The sequence below is a fragment of the Leguminivora glycinivorella genome, chromosome 14 (assembly GCF_023078275.1).
Source record: "Leguminivora glycinivorella isolate SPB_JAAS2020 chromosome 14, LegGlyc_1.1, whole genome shotgun sequence".
In the NCBI taxonomy this organism is placed as follows: Eukaryota; Metazoa; Arthropoda; class Insecta; order Lepidoptera; family Tortricidae; genus Leguminivora; species Leguminivora glycinivorella.
Window position 1 is genome coordinate 15,836,271 of NC_062984.1, and position 19,402 is coordinate 15,855,672.

Genomic DNA, 19,402 nt, shown 5'->3' on the forward strand with positions numbered 1-19,402 from the left:
TGGTAAGCGTCAGACTTTAACACTTTGAACGCCAAAGACGTGAATGGACGCACTCTGTTATATAAATACTCTTCATGCTAAGTGCGTTTTCACATTATCCGATCCGATATCGGATGTCGAACCGATATCCCATATATTTACCGCCATCTTTGATTTTTTTCCTTTGAAATCCTTCCTACCCCGTTGGTCCGTTACCCGTGTGGTGACGGGTTAAGAATTTCACCACCCCCTTTCTCCCCGTGGGTGTCGTAGAAGGCGACTGTGGGATATGGGTTAAATTGTGGCGTAGACGAGAGGCTCGCAACCTGTCACTGCAATGTCACAATTTCGTTTTCTTTCAACCCCTTATTTGCCAAGAGTGGCACTGAAACTTGAGTAGTTTCATGTGCTCTGCCTACCCCTTTCATGGGACACAGGCGTGATTGTATGTATGTATGTATGTAAATCCTTCCTACTTCCGATATCGGACCGGATAATGTGAAAACGCACTAACAAGGTATTGGCGATTTGTTGAGGGTTACATACTCGTATCACCGTAAAAGTAAAATTCCTATAAAAATGCGATGTTTGCAAGGGCATTCTCACACTTTATCGCTACAAAGGTGCAGAATTAACTTAGTCGAACGTTGTGCTTGATTCCAACTACGTGTAAATGAGTAGGTAGTTCTTCTGCAGCATTTATGCCAATTACCGATATTTACATATTAACATTAGTAGATTAAATTTAGTAAGAGTATGACAGATGTATTATCGACAGCGATGGACAACATAAAACACTTAGGGACCGTCCACACTCAAGAGACGCATGTCCGCCGACGCGGAACGGACGTCAGCGCCACGCCGCCTGAATGTAGTTTACAAAACGTCTCCTCAGTACATTTTGTATAGGAAAGACGTAAGACGCGCCCCAGGCGGCGCGGCGCGCGACAAGCGACGCGTCGCCTGGGGCGCGCCAGGCGACGTCCCTTGCGCGTCTTAATTACCTACTTTGATTCGTCGGTCTACCTACTTTGATCGCGAGTCCTAATTACCACTAATTACCTACTTTGATTATAAACTGGATAATCACAAATCAAAAAGTATGAAAGCATCACATCTGCTCTTGGCAAAACCTACGGTCTCCGCACATTGCTGCCGCTGGCTGAACGAACGCACCTTGCGATCGACAGCCCGCCTGTTTCCGGCCAGGGTGCGTAGCCGAATGGCACAAACGCTCACGAAACGCTCACGAAACGAAACGCTAGTAGATATCTGTCTCTATCGCTCTTGCACATTGGCGCGACAGAGCCCGACTAACTGGCGCGGCGTTTCGTTTTCGTTTGGCGTCGGAGAAATGCCATTCGGCTACGGGGCCTGGCGTGCCTACAACTACATCTACGGTTTACGCAAACCGAACACCTTGACAGAGGTCACAAATGATCTGTCTCTTATTCGGGAACCTCAGTGCTCTAGCGTCAATCTCTTCTTCGACCCAAGTCATCAGGCGGTCCTTCAGCATGAGAATAATATCCTGCCGCACCTTGCCTTCTTGGAAGAACTCTTTCAAAACATAAATGATGCCGTTGTCGTTTTCCGCACACGGCTCACCCAAAGGCCTCTTATGTTTCATATAGTTGAAGACGAAATTTACGATTTGCATGACCAAATCTTCATCAGGACTTAACAGTCTGAGCCTTGCTATATCACTGGGTAAGAGATTAGAAAGAATGTTGAAAACTACAGTCATAAAATTCGCGTAAATCTCCTGGCTTAGATCCTCTAAGAGTTTCGCTATATTTTGGGTGCCTGAAGCGCTGATTCGTACCAAGTAAGTGCCGATGCGTAGGACTTCGCCTGGATGTATACCAACTAATAAGTTGTTTTCTTCTTCTTGTGTGTCAAGATAGCCTCTGGTTGGTGCGATTGGTGTAGATAGTTTGGTAGGAGCGTTTTGGGCTTGTAAAGTGTCAGGGCCTAGGGAGGTGAATAGCTGGCTTCTACCGTTAGGGTCGAGCATGCTAAGGTCCGCCGGGTTGAACTTGTGTTGCGCGTTGAGGTTGACCTGTCCGTCGGCGGTCATGGATATGCGGAGCCTGTGCGTGTTGATGTCCTTGTTGATCTTGAGGACGGAGGCGAAGTACTGGTCCTTGTCGCCGATGCTTTGGATGCCGCGGATCACTTCTGTGTTGCCTTGGACGGTGCCGGCCACTCGGCGGGATTCGGCGCTCAGCTTGTCAAAGATTTTCCTGTAACATGTAAGTAAATGAAAGGATTTTGTCGTACTAACGGATATTTATAAAATTTTTGTAAATAATGGTAATGGATGAGTTTAAAATGATATCAAATGAGCCTACTCAAGTACTCACCTAAATTTAGAAACATCTTTTTAATTTATTTTCTTAATGATAAATCTTTACAAGAGACCAGCCGGCGTATCATGCTGCCAATTTTATCACTTATCCACGTGGATAAAGCATCCGTCACGCTTTAGCAAGTATGTCAGTGTGAGAGTGACAGATGTCTTATTCACGTGGATAAGTGATAAAATTGGCAGCATGATACGCCGGCAGGGGCCCGTTTCTCGAAAGGTACAAGCCTTGTATTACAAGTGTGTTTCCATGACAACCCATACAATTTGACAGTTTGCGAATATCCCAATAACTGGGGTCACCTTAGGACATGACTTGCAGATTTCAATACCGCGAAATAACTAAAAATCAAAACATCACCCCGCCATTGCAATCATATCTTTCGTATTTTAAAACGCTGCTCAATTGATAATTAGTTCACATCCACGGTTACGTTATTCGCTACAGATGTAGTGCGTAAAGAGTTGCCTTCGTATTACACTGATTTAAACTTTCACGATTATTTTATTACACATAATTATTTTTAAAAACCGGGACTTAATCGCGTATAACTACATATTAAACTGACCTCCAACGTTTCAAGGACGGCGTTGTCCCCGTGGTCTCGGAGAAGACTGGCTTGAAATGACATCAACACCTTCTGACAGCCGCGCGAGTTTTTCGAACTACCCGCACTTGGTTTTGATTATCAACTTGAACTGTTTGCGCACTAGGGATGTTACTCTGTCGACATACAACACTGACGATATTCGATTTAACGACTGTCGATATTATTTTCGGCTTACACTTATTAATGACAGGATTCCATGTGGATGAGATCCTAAAACCTTCGTCCCGATTGAAATTGCGATGTTTTTTGATTTCAATGGCTTCACGCACTTTTCTACTGTTACTTTTCTACGTTGGAGGTCAGTTTAATATGTAGTTATACGCGATTAAGTCCCGGTTTTTAAAAATAATTATGCCTTCGAATTGTTACGGAAACGTACGAACGTGTCATGCTATTTCAGTCAGTCTCAGTACAAGATGTACTGACATTGACTGAACTAGCATGAGAAATACGAACGTTTCCAAAGGAAACCCTTTTCGCACTACATCTGTAAAGTGTTTCATGCTTAAAGGGCATTTGATTATTCTTCATCGGCAATAAGGTCCAATTTCTGTTGAAAACTTCCTTATTGCACATGAAGCATATTTGTGATAGGAAAGCAGCAATTTACGCACAAGTAGCCTTACACGCGTCAGCTAACGCATTATCGTATAGTGCCATTCTTGGAAAATTATGAAAAATGAATAAAACCTAATAGACGGACAAAGTCTAAGAAAAAAACCGGCCAAGAGCGTGTCGGGCCACGCTCAGTGTAGGGTTCCGTAGTTTTCCGTATTTTTCTCAAAAACTACTGAACCTATCAAGTTCAAAACAATTTTCCTCGAAAGTCTTTATAAAGTTCTACTTTTGTGATTTTTTTCATATTTTTTAAACATATGGTTGAAAAGTTAGAGGGGGGGGACGCACTTTTTTTTACTTTAGGAGCGATTATTTCCTAAAATATTAATATTATCAAAAAACGATCTTTGTAAACCCTTATTTATTTTAAAATACCTATCCAACAATATATCCATTTGTACTTTTTATTGATAATTTGTGCAATAAAGTTTAAATAAATAAATATAAATAAATATATAACACGTTGGGGTTGGAATGAAAAAAAAATTCTGCCACCACTTTAGGTACATGTAGGGGGGGTACCGTAATAAAACATTTTTTCACTTTTTATTTTTGCACTTTGTTGGCGTCATTGATATACATATTGGTACCAAATTTACCAAATGTACCAAGCTTTCTAGTGCTTACAGTTACTGAGATTATCCGCGGACGGACGGACGGACGGACAGACAGACATGGCGAAACTATAAGGGTTCCTAGTTGACTACGGAACCCTAAAAACGTACCTCAAAGCCATAGAGAAAAAGGTACCGTGGCCTAGATGGCGTTACACCTTTAGGGAACGCTCGGCTAGATGGCGCTAATATTAATATTTGACATTTTAACTTAATTTTAACACATATCAAGCTAACAATATGAGCCGAATTGTCAAAACTGAGGTTCAAAAGTTTTAAGCCTGTGTCGAGACTCGAGAGATGGCAGTCTGTGGACTGTGATTACACATTTTACTTTGACAGTAACCCTCTATAATACTCGATTCTCTTTGATAAAAGGTATCTCTTACCTGTGTCGATTACTCCTGAGTGTGGACCGGTATTCGTTGATGGCCTTAGCCTGGGCGTCTTCTATGATGCTCTGGGCAGTCTTGTTGGATATGACGGCGTGGCAGAAGAACAGGGTTGCTGCGGTGAACTGGAACAGCTCCAGTTTCGTTGGCTGCTCGCCGTGACGGTACTGTTGCATAAAATTATTACTTTAGCACTTAAATACCTACATCTGAAAAATATTGGCATCCTATAATCGATGAGATCAGGCGTTACTTTGTGAAAATCCGTGTTAATCAAAATCAGATTGCTTTTCATTGGTATCCGTTAAGGGCCTCAAACTATCAGTAGACTAACTTTCATCAAAATCCGTCCAGAGGCGTAAACGCGGAAAAGTAACAAACAAGCGGTTTAGCACAACTTGCGCTGTCGCGCGCAAGTTCATACTTAAAATTGCGCAAGATGTATGGACTCGCGCCTGATTTAATAATACTCGCAGTAGATTTCATGTAGTGGAACTGACGAAATATCCATGTAATTATGGCATTTAAAAATCCTGAAACCTTTTTCTTTTCTGTTATAACTTACACCTTTTATAATTAGTCAAATCTAGTAAATATTACGTGTTATGTGACTTACTTTAAGTATAATATGAACGAGACTGTTGACGACGCCCGCGCCGCCAGTCACCAGGTTCGCGTGACGAAGTACCTCCACAGACACGGCCAGAGCTTGTCCGGTCTAAAAACAACAAAAGCAACTTAAACCCTTAAAGATAGATGTTCAAAATACAAGAAATTTGAACCAAAATAAATTTTACAACGGAGTCCAAGTGATGGTGAGAAATATAATAGACTTGTTTAGAGATAAGCCTATACTAAAAGGCCAGCATAGCCGAAGCGCTGGTCGCGCCCCGGCTCGTTCAAGCCCTGGCTCGTATCAATAATTTTCGAAACTTGTAAGAAATATCGTTTGATATTTGCCAGTCGCTTTTCGGTGAAAACATCCTGAGCAAAACCGAACTAATCCTAATAGGGCTAGTTTGCCTTCTGGGTTGAAAGTAGAATATGCCATCTGGCAGTAGTTTTTGTAAAAACCACTACTTTTTGTACAAAAGCTACTGCCAGATGGCGTATTCTACTCCTCATCCTGGAATAAGTTGCCAAAGAGGAATATAGGTTCTAATGAGCCGTGACAAAATGCAAAAAAGAAGAATATTTTACCTGTCTGACTCTAGCTTTCAAAGGGCTAAACAGACTGTCGAACTCGAGATAAAGCTGATCTGTTTACGCGATCAAGTAATATTTACCTTAGTCATGTTAGTTCCCGCGGCAGCCGAGCGCGCCAGCAGGTTAGAAGCAGCACCTGCGGCCAGGCCTACGCTCGATGCAGCAATGTTTAGCCAGCTGCCGCGGGCCTCGGCGTCCGTGGGACTGATCGTCTGAAATCATAAACAGGCATGTTAATGGAGCATTTGATAACCCAAAGGCAATATAGTTTGGGGCGAATCCACGTAAAAGTCACGTGAGTCTCGACTTAATTGATTGTTTATTTGAACTACAGCTGCAAATGAAAGGATGTATGCATATATCGGGAAAGTAATACTTATTTAGAGATAGATTATCACTTGAACTTGCGTCGTGAATAAGTTGAACATGTCATAAAATCGTGACTCATGTTACTTTTGACCTTGACCCTTTGGAATATGACTATAACTTCTATAATTCTTAGAATGGAGCATTTGATAAGCGTTTTTCAAAGGTGCGGATTTAAACCGAGCATGCCTGTAGGGCCGATAGAAATTAACGTGCTTACTGTATCCAGTAAGCGTGACATTTGTCTAGAGTTTTTTGGAAAAAAAAAACACCCAGACGCAAACAATGTAAATGATTCCCCAAACCTATCGACGCGGAATCGGCTCTAGCCGACCACAAATCGCTCGTTAGTTACGCAGCCGTACGCTTGTTCATAGTAATGAGCGATTTTGGTCGGCGAAAGTAGATTCCGATCCGATTGGGAAGACCCTAAGGATGGCCGAGTCGAGAAAGTCTAATTGCGCTCTACGCCATCTATTGGTTATCACATCACATAACGTGCTTAACATAACATACCTGTTCATGTGAACTCCGATCGTGAAGATGCAACGACGATTTCACAAGCCCATGCAGACACGTTGAAACTGTTGCCACCGCAGCTCCGGCCAGTACAACCGGCGCCACAGGTGTGAACGCGGCTACAACGAGGACGCCTATTGCGCCGATCGAAGCTACTGTGCTCACTGTATCCACCGATCGAGACACTTGGCTTGACTCTTTAGGAAATACGCAGGGACGCAATCAATGTCAGGATGGCAGAGTGGGAAAAGAATGTGAGTTCAATGCTATCTATCGTATTCACTGTTTATTGATAATTATAAAGACTTACCTGTTCATGTGAACTCCGATCGTGTAAATGCAGCGACGATCTCACAAGCCCGTACAAACAAGTCGACACCGTTGCCACTGCAGCCCCGGCCAGTACAACCGGCGCCACAGGTGTGAACGCGGCCACTCCGAGCACGCCTATTGCGCCGATCGAAGCTACTGTGCTCGCTGTATCGACTGTACTGAGAACTTGCGCTTTGACGCCCAGTGTGGGGGATGGTGCTACTGTGAGTTTTACTGCGAATGTTCTGTCGCCTCCCTGGAACAGTAAATCATTTTTATTTTATAACACTGTGCCCATAGAAGCCAGTACAGACCTACTTTGAAATGGAAATCCGAGACTAAAATAAAGTGACATGAAAAACTAGATTTACGAACAGTTGACTACGAAATAGAGAATCGATTTCAAGTTTCGATTTTGCTACAGAGATATTAGCGTTCATGGCTAAATTATAATTAAGATATACACACAAACATGATCGTAATGTGTGGTGTGGTCTAGATTATAATTTTGCTATAAGTCTGTGTGAGGGATTCCTATGAAAACTTACCTCAATAATGGTCCCATCATATTCTCCATTTTCAGGCACTATAAGTACACATTTGGGTTGTGTGTTGTTGAGTAAGTAAGATTCCCAGTCTTGGTATACTCGGGCGTCTTCATCAATAAATACTTTACAGGACTTCGCTGGGAAAGAAAATTAATAAACATATAATTATATATAATCATAAAGTTCGTATACAAATTTGTATAACAATTTTGATGGTTCTGATCTAGACACTAAAACAGAGGAATGACCAGTTAATATGTATGATGTTTTTCTTTAGTTAACTATTGTACTTCTTTTCTACAGCCTTCAAAATAAGATAGAAATTAAAATGTGGCAGCATTGTAGTGCCGTCCACACATATTACCACATTAGTTTGAAAGGGATTACACTACAAAGTTGCCCCTTTATAATTACTACTCTTTTTTGCCAGACATCGCGTTCTCGCGGTAGGTTTCTTCTTTTTTGTGTTCGATGTCTTATTTAAAAACAAAATTTAGGAGAAAATTAAAAATGCAGAGGTATTAAAAATATGTAACATACCCCCAACAGTTTGTGGTATACATTTCCTAACTCGAAACACGGCTGTGCACCATATCTCGCTGTCAGTCCGCTGATGCAGATCTAACCAGTGGTTTCTTGGTGTAATCTGGTAGAACTTCAATGGTTTTGGTCTGGCACACACTACTAGGAGCACTGATATCATCACATCTTCATCATTTTCAGTGTATTTGCCTGAAAAAAGATAATTCTTGACATAGGTATTGATAAGAAACCTTAAATAGCTAGTTGTCAGATGAAATACCTATTTGTGTTATGCTGACAGCACTACCAATGTAGGTAAAAAATGCCATTAGGAAGTTTCTAAAATTGCAAATCTTTCTTTTGTAAAAATTCGAAAACTTGTCTATTTTTTTTTGTATGGGGTTCAAATTAACATTTCCCAAATTGAATGATTACTGCCTGTTCTCTATCAGGCAATTATGGCCTTTATTTTAATTTAGTAAGTAGTTTATAAACAGCCTAGCCCTGAGTCACAAGCTCACAAGTAACATATAATCAATCAACATCTTAACATGGTTATCATCTACCTATATAAGTAAACAGTTCTGCCTATGTCGCTCAGTTTTATTAACACAGTAAATAAAAAACCGGCCAAGAGCGTGTCGGGCCACGCTCAGTGTAGGGTTCCGTAGTTTTCCGTATTTTTCTCAAAAACTACTGAACCTATCAAGTTCAAAACAATTTTCCTAGAAAGTCTTTATAAAGTTCTACTTTTGTGATTTTTTCATATTTTTTAAATATATGGTTCAAAAGTTAGAGGGGGGGACGCACTTTTTTTTCCTTTAGGAGCGATTATTTCCGAAAATATTAATATTATCAAAAAACGATCTTAGTAAACCCTTATTCATTTTTAAATACCTATCCAACAATATATCACACGTTGGGGTTGGAATGAAAAAAAATATCAGCCCCCACTTTACATGTAGGGGGGGTACCCTAATAAAACATTTTTTCCATTTTTTATTTTTGCACTTTGTTGGCGTGATTGATATACATATTGGTACCAAATTTCAGCTTTCTAGTGCTAACGGTTACTGAGATTATACACGGACGGACGGACGGACGGACGGACGGACGGACGGACGGACGGACGGACAGACAGACATGGCGAAACTATAAGGGTTCCTAGTTGACTACGGAACCCTAAAAACAAACTAGACTGCATAGCCGAATGCACAAACGCTCAAGATAATATGTCTTTCTATCTCTATCGCTCTTGCGTATTGGCGCGACAGAGCTAGACTACATTTCTGCAGCGTTTCGGTGGCGTTTCGCATAGCAGAAAAGCCTTTCGGCTACCGGGCCTGAAATTAACCTTAATTCAATTATCATTAGATTCGAAAATATACCATGAAACTTACTGCTAAGTTTCTAAAATATGTATGCTAATACCAAGGACGATATAATACCGGGAGAGACCATGCCCATGCAAAAAAGCATACCCCTGAAATGGGCCTTTTAGGCTTAAAACTAGATAGCGCTGTTTCGCTGCCTCGAAATGGCCAAAATCATATTTTCCCCAAATATTTTTCGTGTTTTTATTTTTAATAAGAACAAATGACATGCTTCTTTATTTATCATGATCAAAATGTGTATTGACGTGATCAATTCACATTTTAAAAAAGAATAATTTGGTGGCATCATCAGTGGAGTTATGGTAGTATTTAATAGGTGGCGGTAAAAAATGGAGGTACGATTCTTATTATGAAGATTGTAAATCCTATATAAATCGTCCTTGCTAATACTTACTGTATCACTGAATATAGACAATCAATTTAGATATGCTTGTATAAAACAAATCCTGTTAGGTTTTAACACTATCTTATCTAATTCTTGATATTTTAAATATACTTGAGTGATTTCTACCTACAATATATTTAATTACATTGGATAAACTTCAGCAGTGGAGTAATTTTAAAATATCTATAATAAAGTTAGGAGCTCTGCACTGTTAATTATATATCGTCACTATTTTTAAAAAAACTTGTATCTTCGTCTGTCAATGAAAAGAAAATTGTAGTAAGTATGTATGGAATGCATATAGACTTACTGCGTTTTAACTTTGAGGAGCAGCGTGAGATACGAGATTTGTAGTGACGATATATTAACTTACATGAAGTAATACTATGGATGGAATCAAATTATATGTTATGCATGATTTAGGCTGTTTATTTTACTGCATACAATTTTGCTTGATACTTGTATCTTATTAAAACAAATAAAGATGAAGATAAAGATACATGTGGCATATTCAACCACCTGACTGGAAATCGATCGTTTTTTGGGTCAACATTAAAAAAAAACCATTACTTTGCTCTCACATCTGTAGGCGTAGCACTTGATGGCCGCGAGAGTATGTCGCCGTGAGATAGATGACACGTCTTCTTCTAACTGTATTAATGACATAAGGACAGGTAGTCTACCTCGAGGCGACTTACTCTCACGGCCATCATGTGCTAGGCCTACTGTACAAATTCTTTATGAAGATCATTACTCTACACCATACTAAAAAACTTGGCTCTAAGATTTAGAAAAGATAGATAGATAAATTCTTTATTCAACCATGAACTTACATGCTATGCAACACAAAATACTAAAAAAAGGCTTAACATTATACAATAATTAGCACACTTATTATTTTAAGTGAAGTATTAGTTGTGGAATGTGCGTTGTGGTATAGAATAGGTGCTGACTCAGCATACATGCTACAGAAGCCGCTACGCATACGCTGATCTTCCGTCAGAACCTTACAAACTTAATACTAAGGGAACAACCTAGTGCAGCACAAGTCGATCACAGCATATATTATGTCTAAGTAATTCATTGAATACTTACTTTGTTCACACACCTTCTCATAGACTCTCATCACCTGTTCCTTTTGTCGGGTTGTGTAGCCCTCAAGATGGAGATCACCTTCATTTCTCACTTCGCTAAGCTCGCCTTCCGAGCTCGGACTACCAAATAATGCAAATGCCATGTTTTGGAGTAAATAGTTTCTGTTGTGCCGTTCATATCTGTAAATAACAAATAAATAAATATTATACAACATTCTTACACAGATTGACTGAGTCCCAAAGTAAGCTCAAGAAGGCTTGTGTTGCAGGTACTCAGACAACGATATACATAATACTTATATAATTACTTATATACATAGAAAACATCCATGACTCAGGAACAAATATCTGTGCTCATCACACAAATAAATGCCCTAACCGGGATTCAAATCTGGGACCGCGGCTTAGCATGCAATATAAAACAAGTACTTTGGGCAGAGTTTGTAATACAGCTTAGGTAGTTTTTAACAAAAACACAAAGCAAATACATGTGCATTTTTTTCTATATTTTTAGACTGTGTTAAAAACTTGCATTGCTTTGTTTTCCAACAAACCAGAACCAACACAAGTTGGTCTTAACACAATTATTTCAAGGTGAAGGCACATACTACTTATAATGAGACTGAAATATAATTCATATCAAATATTCAAACTTGGCTAAGTACACTTTGGATTTGTTTCGATCACTTTGGACTTTGGAGTCTTAGTAAAACTATGGTTAACAAGACTTTATGAAAAAGCCGAAGACTAAATAACATCTTTATTTGATCTGATATTAAAACTTTGAAACACCACTATAGCTAGTTAACATGTCTATCAAGAGTTTCACCAATCAAGAATTTGGACATCAGCTGATGATGCTTTTGCTACTGCTTCTAAGACCAAATGAAATACAAGAATGTTCTTAGCGGTCAAGGGTCAACATGTACTTACTTGACCCAGTCACAATCAGGCAGATTCTCAAAGTATTCTTGCTGTATTTGCACCGGTGAGAGCAGCACAGGAGCCTCATCCGCTGTTTCGATCCCAAATGGAGCATTCTCATGGGCCTCGAAAATCACGTCGATTTGCGCAGTAGAACATTCTACTTCCATGTCTCCCATGTTCACTTAGTATACACTAGATTCACTAGAATAAGTTACACCTATATTCTTCAACCTCATAAGTTTGCCAGAAGTTAGTAGCTTGAATAATAGTACCTTATTGATCAATCAAAAACAATTCTAATTATGATGCAATGCAATTCAAATGAATACAAAACGAATAGGAAATAATAATTATGTCTATATAAGTATTGGCAACAGGATAGCTTATTGAGATTTCATGAGGTTAGACAAAGATGCATACAAAATTGCTTATTCCTTGGGATTCGATTCTAGGCTTTTTTTTTTTTTTTTTTTTTTTTTTTTTATGGCATCGCGCTCCTGGCGCATTCAGCCAGCCGAGTAAAACGGGGGAACGGAATTAAAGGATTATTAAATAAACGGGAAATACGGAATTTTGGGGATAGGATCAGGAAAAGGTGACATATTATGTTAAAGTTTGATATTATGGCTAGAAATAAATGAATATAATGATTTAAATACATATGGGGAAGAATCAGAAATGAGAAGTAATGATGTAATAGAAGTGGGAAATGGAACTTTTAAATCTGACAGTTGATTCATCAACATGGTACGGTCATATAGGTTACATGAAAAGAAAATATGATTTAGATCAGCGGGATCAGCTCCACAAATACACGCAGAGCTGTTCACGCGTCCTAGTAGTTTAAGGTGTTCCGGAGTACAAACGTGACCCAATCTCATTCTAATCAACATACTAGTAGCAGGTTTTGGTAGTGAGATTTTAGAGAACCAAGGTTTGGCAGGAACTGATTTTTGAATGCTGCGGTAATGTGATGCAGCTGCACCCGCACCAGATGTCCATAACTTTATCCATTCCTTTCGTAAAAATAATTGTGGGAGTGCCAACAGGTCTTGAGCAACATTCTTATATGGAAACATGTCCCCACAACGAATAGCGTCCTTGGCTAAAACATCTACTTTTTCATTGCCCCTGATCCCCCTGTGTCCAGGGATCCAAGCAATGGAAACTGTGAACCCTTGGTCGTGACATTTTAACAGAAGGTTACGGATTTGGTAAATGATTGGGTTGTGAGATTTGCATTTAAATGGGAATTTGGCTATTGCCTGAATTGAACTTAGAGAGTCCGAGAAAATTATAGTTTTATTGAGACGCATTATTATGATGAACTCTATTGCTTTAAGGATTCCTAAACACTCACCACTGAACACAGAGGATTCTGGAGGCAATTTTATTTTTTGATATATGTTAGATTGGGTGTGAAGTACACCGATGCCAACACAACCCTTGTCAGATATCTTGGAGGCATCTGTGTATATGTGATGAGCGTCCAAGCCATCTGTATCAATGAATTGAAGGAAATGTTGATTTTGTTCTATATCATTCTTGGAGACACCAATATCAAGAAGAACTGAAGGAACAAATGACAGAGTTTCATATTTATGCTGGAAAATGGGAAGAGTGGAAGAGTTAAAAGTGGGAGCTGAAATAGATTTAAATTTCTGGAAACTTTTAATTAAACATGGAAGACTCTTGTGTTTCCAATAGTTGGAAGTTGAAATTTGAAGCAGGAGTTTGGACAAGATACACCATAGTTGATGATTTGAGAATTGGGAGCAGCGGAAAAGAAATCTATCAGAGAGATATTGGCGTCGTAAATGCAGTGGAGGCTCAACACACTCAACTTGCATTGCGTTAATAGGACTTGATTTCATAGCACCACAGATCAATCTCAGTGCTTTAGATTGGATACGATCTAGTTTTTGAAAGCCGGCTACATATCCTGGCTCTAACAAAAATGTCCCATAATCTAGAATACTTCGTATCAAGGCATTGTACATGAGTTTCATGCAAAAAGGGTGTGAACCCCACCAAACACCTGAAACACACTTAAGGATATTCATATTTTTCTCACATTTAGAAATTATGTAATCACAATGTGGAAGACCTGTTAATTTACTGTCTAAAATAATGCCTAGAAACTTGGTTTTATCTTTAATGGAAATAGAGCGGTCATTAAATTGAACATTAATCGGAGGCGGAAACATTTTTCTTGTAAATAAAACTACTACGCTTTTAGGAACTGAGAGTTCTAAACCATTTGAATCTAACCATGACTTCAATAAGCCCAAAGAACAAGAAATGGATCTACTGGCATTTTCAATAGAAAGGTTTGGTGAGTATAATAATAAATCATCAGCATATTGCAAAACTCTAACAGTACCATTTAAAGAAGGTTCTAAGTCAAATGTATAGATATTATATAATAAGGGACTTAATACTGATCCTTGTGGAAGCCCTCTCCACACTAGACGGGAAATCTTATTATTGTCATCTATGAGAAGGCTAATGGACCTTTCTGATAAGAGGTTTATTATGAAATTGGTTAACATAATCGGTATATTCAATTTATGGAGTTTTGCTTGTAACACTGAGACTAAGACATTATCGTAAGCTGCACTTATGTCAAGAAAAGCAGCTACTACAGACTCATTTTTAGAAAATGCTAATCTAATGTCTGATACTAAAATACTCAAGCTGTCATAAGTAGATCTGCCTTTTCGGAATCCAAACTGACTGTTAGAAAGTAACTGGTTATGTTCTACAAAATACTCTAATCTATTTTTAACTAAATGTTCTGCTATTTTAGCAAATACTGAGGAGAGGGCAATTGGACGGTAAGAAGAAACATCTGAAGCTGGTTTGGTGGGCTTTAAAATAGGAATTACTATCTGAGATCTCCAAGAATCAGGGATTTTACCAGACTGAATGACAGTATTTACTATGTTAAGATAGTAAGCAAGAATACCTTCACTGGCATTTGCTAAGAAGGAATAAGGAACACCATCTTCCCCAGGTGAAGTATCTTTTAAACCACTTATTACACCTTTTAACTCCTCCATTTTAAAAGGTCCATCAAATGTAGTATAATGGTTAGACTCGAAAGAAAAAGCAGCAGGGTGGAATACATATTCTTCAGGAACAGATGCCGGGGCCAATTTGTCCATGAACTGAGTAGCAAGGTTAGAAGGAAGAATTTGTCTAGATGACTCATTGAAGGCATGTCTAAATTTTTTATATTATTCCATACTATGGATGGTTTAACGCTCGGACTAAGAGATAAACAGAATCGTTTCCAGCCCTCAAACTTTTCCTTCGCAAAAGTTTTTTTGTCTCTCGAGCTACTTGTGTGTAATTTTCAAAATTTTCATTTGTCATTATATTACAATATTTCTTTTCAGCCTCCTTGCGGTTTCTGATTGCTTGAGAACAATCATCATCCCACCAAGGCGGAGAAGGTATTTTACCAGATGCACTGTTTTTAACCGGAAATGTTTCATCTGCTACTTCAGACATTGTCTGAGCTAAAGCAACTGAGCAACTAACTACATTACTATCATCAATGGTGGGTAAACACAACAATTTCTTCTCTACGCGGGATTTAAAAAGTGTCCAATCTACATTCGTTAAATTATACTTAAGCCTAGGACTAGGCCTTGGAGATGGTGGAATAGAAGATGGAAATGTAACAATGATAGGGTAGTGGTCACTCCCATATGTTGATTCCAAAGTGTGCCAAGTGAGAGAAGACGCAAGATCAACTGAACTAATCGACAGGTCTATAGCACTAATTGACTCTGTAGGTGCTGATCGACGGGTTGGAGAGCCATTGTTTAAAACACAAAGATTCTGATCATCTAAGATATGTATGAGGCGATTACCACTATGGTTAGATGTTGAACTACCCCAAACTGGGTGATGTGAGTTAAAGTCGCCTAATATCAATATGGGCCTAGGAAGAGAAGAAATTATTTGTTCTAACTCAAGAAAAATGGATGATGATGAATTTGGAGGAATATATACAGAAATGATACAAATGTTATTTACAATGGCAGCAACGATTGAAAAATCGTCACTGTGGGATGGAAGATGATAAGGTGAAAATGATATAGAATTCCTGACGAGTAGGGCCACTCCGCCCCATCCGCCAGGACGGTCCTCTCTGAGGCATGAATATCCCGTAACTCTAAGAAGAGCTCCAGGCTTCAGCCATGTCTCAGATAAGGCAAAAACAAAAGGTTGAAATTTGTTTAATAAATGAATTAAATCTTGCTTTTTATTTACTATGCTTCTGCAATTCCACTGAATTATTTTGGCCATTATTTTTAATTGTTAAAACAAGTTCTTCAAGCATGGGGGCAACGTGGGACGGTATTATTATATTAGGCTGAGATAAATGACGAATTAAAGTTTGTATTTCATCAGCTACTGAGTTTTCTTTGTGGGCATCTTGCTGTAAAGCACAGCCATTTTGAGGAGACGGGAGAGCATATTCTTTTACTAAGGCGTTATGAGCTGCAACATCATAACCTGTAGTATGTTTTCTGATTGTACGGGGTTTCACAAAAGTTGTCTTTTTATAACTATGTGACTGTATGTTTGTACTACTTGTACCTGGGGCTGTATTAGGAACACTGTGATGTACTATTGACTGAGACTGTGATTTTGGCTGAGATTGAGTAAGAAGGACATCGGCAAAGGATTTTGAGGCTGCTGGATGTAGTTTTACAGCTTCACCATAAGAAATACAGTTATTGGCCATAGTTATTTTGATTTCCTTCTGTCTATTATGCTCAGGGCAAGCTCTGTTAGTGGCGAAGTGAAAACCATTGCAGAGGCAGCAAATGGCATCTTCCTCCTCCACTGAACAGGTATGACCGGCATGCAATTGACCGCACCTAAAGCATTTTGGTTTTGATCTGCAGTGTGTTTTTGTATGACCAAATTTAGTACAATTGTAACACTGAATTGTGGGAAAAATATACAGTTCAACGGGTAGTGAGTTGTAACAAGAAAATACTCGTTTTGGTAGAGTTTGGCCATCAAAAGTTACAACAACTGTTTCAGAGGGTTGCCAGGACACGGACCCACTAACTGTCACTCTGTGATTCAAACGCCGAACTTTTAGTACTTTTCCACACCCAGTAGGCACAGAAATGTTTGACATTATCTCCTCCTCCGACCACTGTGATGGCATACCTCGCACCAGGCCCATGCGAGTTACCGAAAATGACGGTATATACGCGGTTAGGTTATCTTTCTCGAGATTAGGATTGGTAACAAATAGATTGGCATCAATATGATTTGAGAAAGCCATGGATATTCTTGTTCTGCCAATTCGTTTTACGCTACCATTTATCACATTTTTAAAGGCATTTTTTACTAGGAACCTACCAAAGGACACCGGATGCAGGGACGAATTAGGATCCGTTTGTTTTAATTGGACGTGCACCGTGAACGGTGCAACATCAGCCGCCGAAAATAAATTTCTGCCAACCTTCGGTTTTTCTATTTCAGTAACTACATTATTTGTGATGTGTGTACCAGAATTAGGAATAGAATGAGATTGAGTCTTTTGAACATTTTCACACTCGCAAATGTATTCCCCAATAGCATTACGTTTCCTTTTTTTATTGCAATCCTTGCACCTTTTACTCCTGTGTACTTTTCTTTTCAGCTCATTTTTATTGACGGATGCATCCGTATCCATACTTGATTCTACATCTACATTCAATGCGATGTGAAGGTTTTCTCCTCCCGGGTCGGGAGGGTCGCCCTCCGCCATCATAAAAATTTACAAAACTTACCTAATATTCGTGGATGATGTTAATATATATACAAAAAAATAATATTTACATAGGCTTATATACAAAATATATACAAACGATCACTTTACTGATCCTAATCCTAATGAAATTAAATTAAAATATACAAGAAACCAAAACACACAACCGCCGCGTTTCACGTTTCCCGCGCTTTTTTCGATTCTAGGCTTGTGTCGTTCACGAACTATGAACTGTTAAGCTCGGAACACACTACGTGGACGTCCGTCGTAAAGCTAGGAACACACTACGCGGACGTCCGTCGTAAAACGACCGCGACCGCGACCTATCAGTGTGCACGGAACAAAAGATCCAGCGAGCCAGATTTCGATCGGACGTCCATGCGCTCAAGGCCACGTCCGCGTCCGTCGACCGATAGTTTGCACGGTTATGTCTATTTCCATTGTCCAGATTCCCGTCCGCGGTCGATTCACGACGGACGTCCGCGTAGTGTGTTCCTAGCTTTAGGAATAAAATCCCATCAATGAACTGAATCTTTCCATGCTCTGTGAATCGGTCTTTGCTCATTTAGTTCAGTATAGGATCGGCGAGCGCGAGCGGTTTGGATCGAGAATCGAGAACGAGTGTGTGCTGCGCCGACCGAGAGCGAGAGCTACTTAGCAGAGCAACAAAAAACGTCAAGTTTTCATATTGAACTTCGTTTACTTACAACCTTTCGGCCCGGAATGTTACCAAATACTATATACTATAATACTTGCAGCAAATACTATATAAACTCTAGAGTTAATACGTGCAGCTTCTGACGTTTCCCATACATTGGAACGGCAACAATTTTACTAGCGCCATCTAGCGGTACGAGTTGATCAAAGTAGTTGTTCAGACTTTTATTTTAGTAAATTAAAATAGAAAATGCTATTACTTGATCTACTTTAACATTTTTAGACGGAATAAAACAAAAAAATAAGAATATGTGACTTTTTTTAATGTTATACTGTATGAAACTAAACTATTTCGATCAACTCATGCCGCTAGGAGCGCTAGTGTGCATGTTGCCAACTTTGGCACCAAGCTGCACGTATTAACTCGTAGAGTTTACATAGTATTTGCTTGCAGCTTCTGACGTTTCCCATACAATTGAGCGGCAACAATTTTACTAGCGCCATCTAGCGGTTCGAGTTGATCAAAGTAGTTGTTCAGACTTTTATTTGAGTAAATTAAAATAGAAAATGCTATTACTTGATCTACTTTAACATTTTTAGACGGAATAAAACAAAAAAATAAGAATTTGTAATTTTTTTAATTTTATGCTGTATGAAACTAAACTATTTTGATCAACTCATGCCGCTAGGAGCGCTAGTGTGCCTGTTGCCAACTTTGGCACCGAGCTGCACGTATTAACTCGTAGAGTTTACATAGTATTTGATGTTACTATCTCTGGACTATTCGTATCATTTTGACACTATTCGGTCCCATTCGTTCTGATCTTTCCGACCGCAGTGGTCGCTGGTCTGGCTGAACTAAATGAGCAAAAGACCTAAAAGAGCGAACTAGTTCGTGGGAGCGATTGAACGAGATCGGAGCGCTCCGATCAACGAACGAAACGGCACAAGCCTACACGATTCCCCACAAACAACGAATCACAGCTGATGTTCTGAATAAAGTACTATTTCTACTTTAGATCTGTCAATTCGGTCCTGTCATTCGACATGCTTCGATCTACGTATGTATAAACTCTTTTATATACCGCCCTTGATTTAAATATAT

The 19,402-nt window shown here is 39.3% G+C and overlaps 1 protein-coding gene across 2 annotated transcripts; it reads right to left on the bottom strand.

The window, feature by feature from the left end:
- Nucleotides 1–442: 442 nt before the first annotated feature.
- LOC125233334 lies at nucleotides 443–12,231 on the bottom strand. Of its 2 annotated transcripts, XM_048139307.1 has the most exons (10): nucleotides 11,862–12,231; nucleotides 10,930–11,108; nucleotides 8,074–8,265; nucleotides 7,534–7,670; nucleotides 6,984–7,241; nucleotides 5,869–6,000; nucleotides 5,199–5,300; nucleotides 4,580–4,749; nucleotides 1,358–2,225; nucleotides 443–1,189 (listed from the first exon to the last, which is right to left on the bottom strand). In XM_048139307.1, the coding sequence occupies exons 1-9, from the start codon at nucleotides 12,029–12,031 to the stop codon at nucleotides 1,382–1,384; spliced, it is 2,184 nt and encodes a 727-aa protein (XP_047995264.1). In that variant the 5' UTR covers nucleotides 12,032–12,231; the 3' UTR covers nucleotides 443–1,189; nucleotides 1,358–1,381. The 2 variants fall into 2 exon arrangements, with proteins under 2 accessions (XP_047995264.1, XP_047995263.1); XM_048139306.1 differs by having other exon boundaries at nucleotides 443–2,225; nucleotides 11,862–12,230.
- Between the last annotated feature and the right edge of the window lie 7,171 nt (nucleotides 12,232–19,402).

What these genes read in the sequence shown, in the direction of transcription:
- LOC125233334 (XM_048139307.1), bottom strand. Translation starts at nt 12,031, where the DNA reads ATGGGAGACATGGAAGTAGAATGTTCTACTGCGCAAATCGACGTGATT. An exon ending in TGAGAAGGTGTGTGAACAAA is followed by an intron (nt 8,266 to 10,929) that starts GTAAGTATTCAA and finishes ATCTTTTTTCAG; the next exon opens with GCAAATACACTGAAAATGAT. An exon ending in TCGTTCATATTATACTTAAA is followed by an intron (nt 4,750 to 5,198) that starts GTAAGTCACATA and finishes TTTATGCAACAG; the next exon opens with TACCGTCACGGCGAGCAGCC.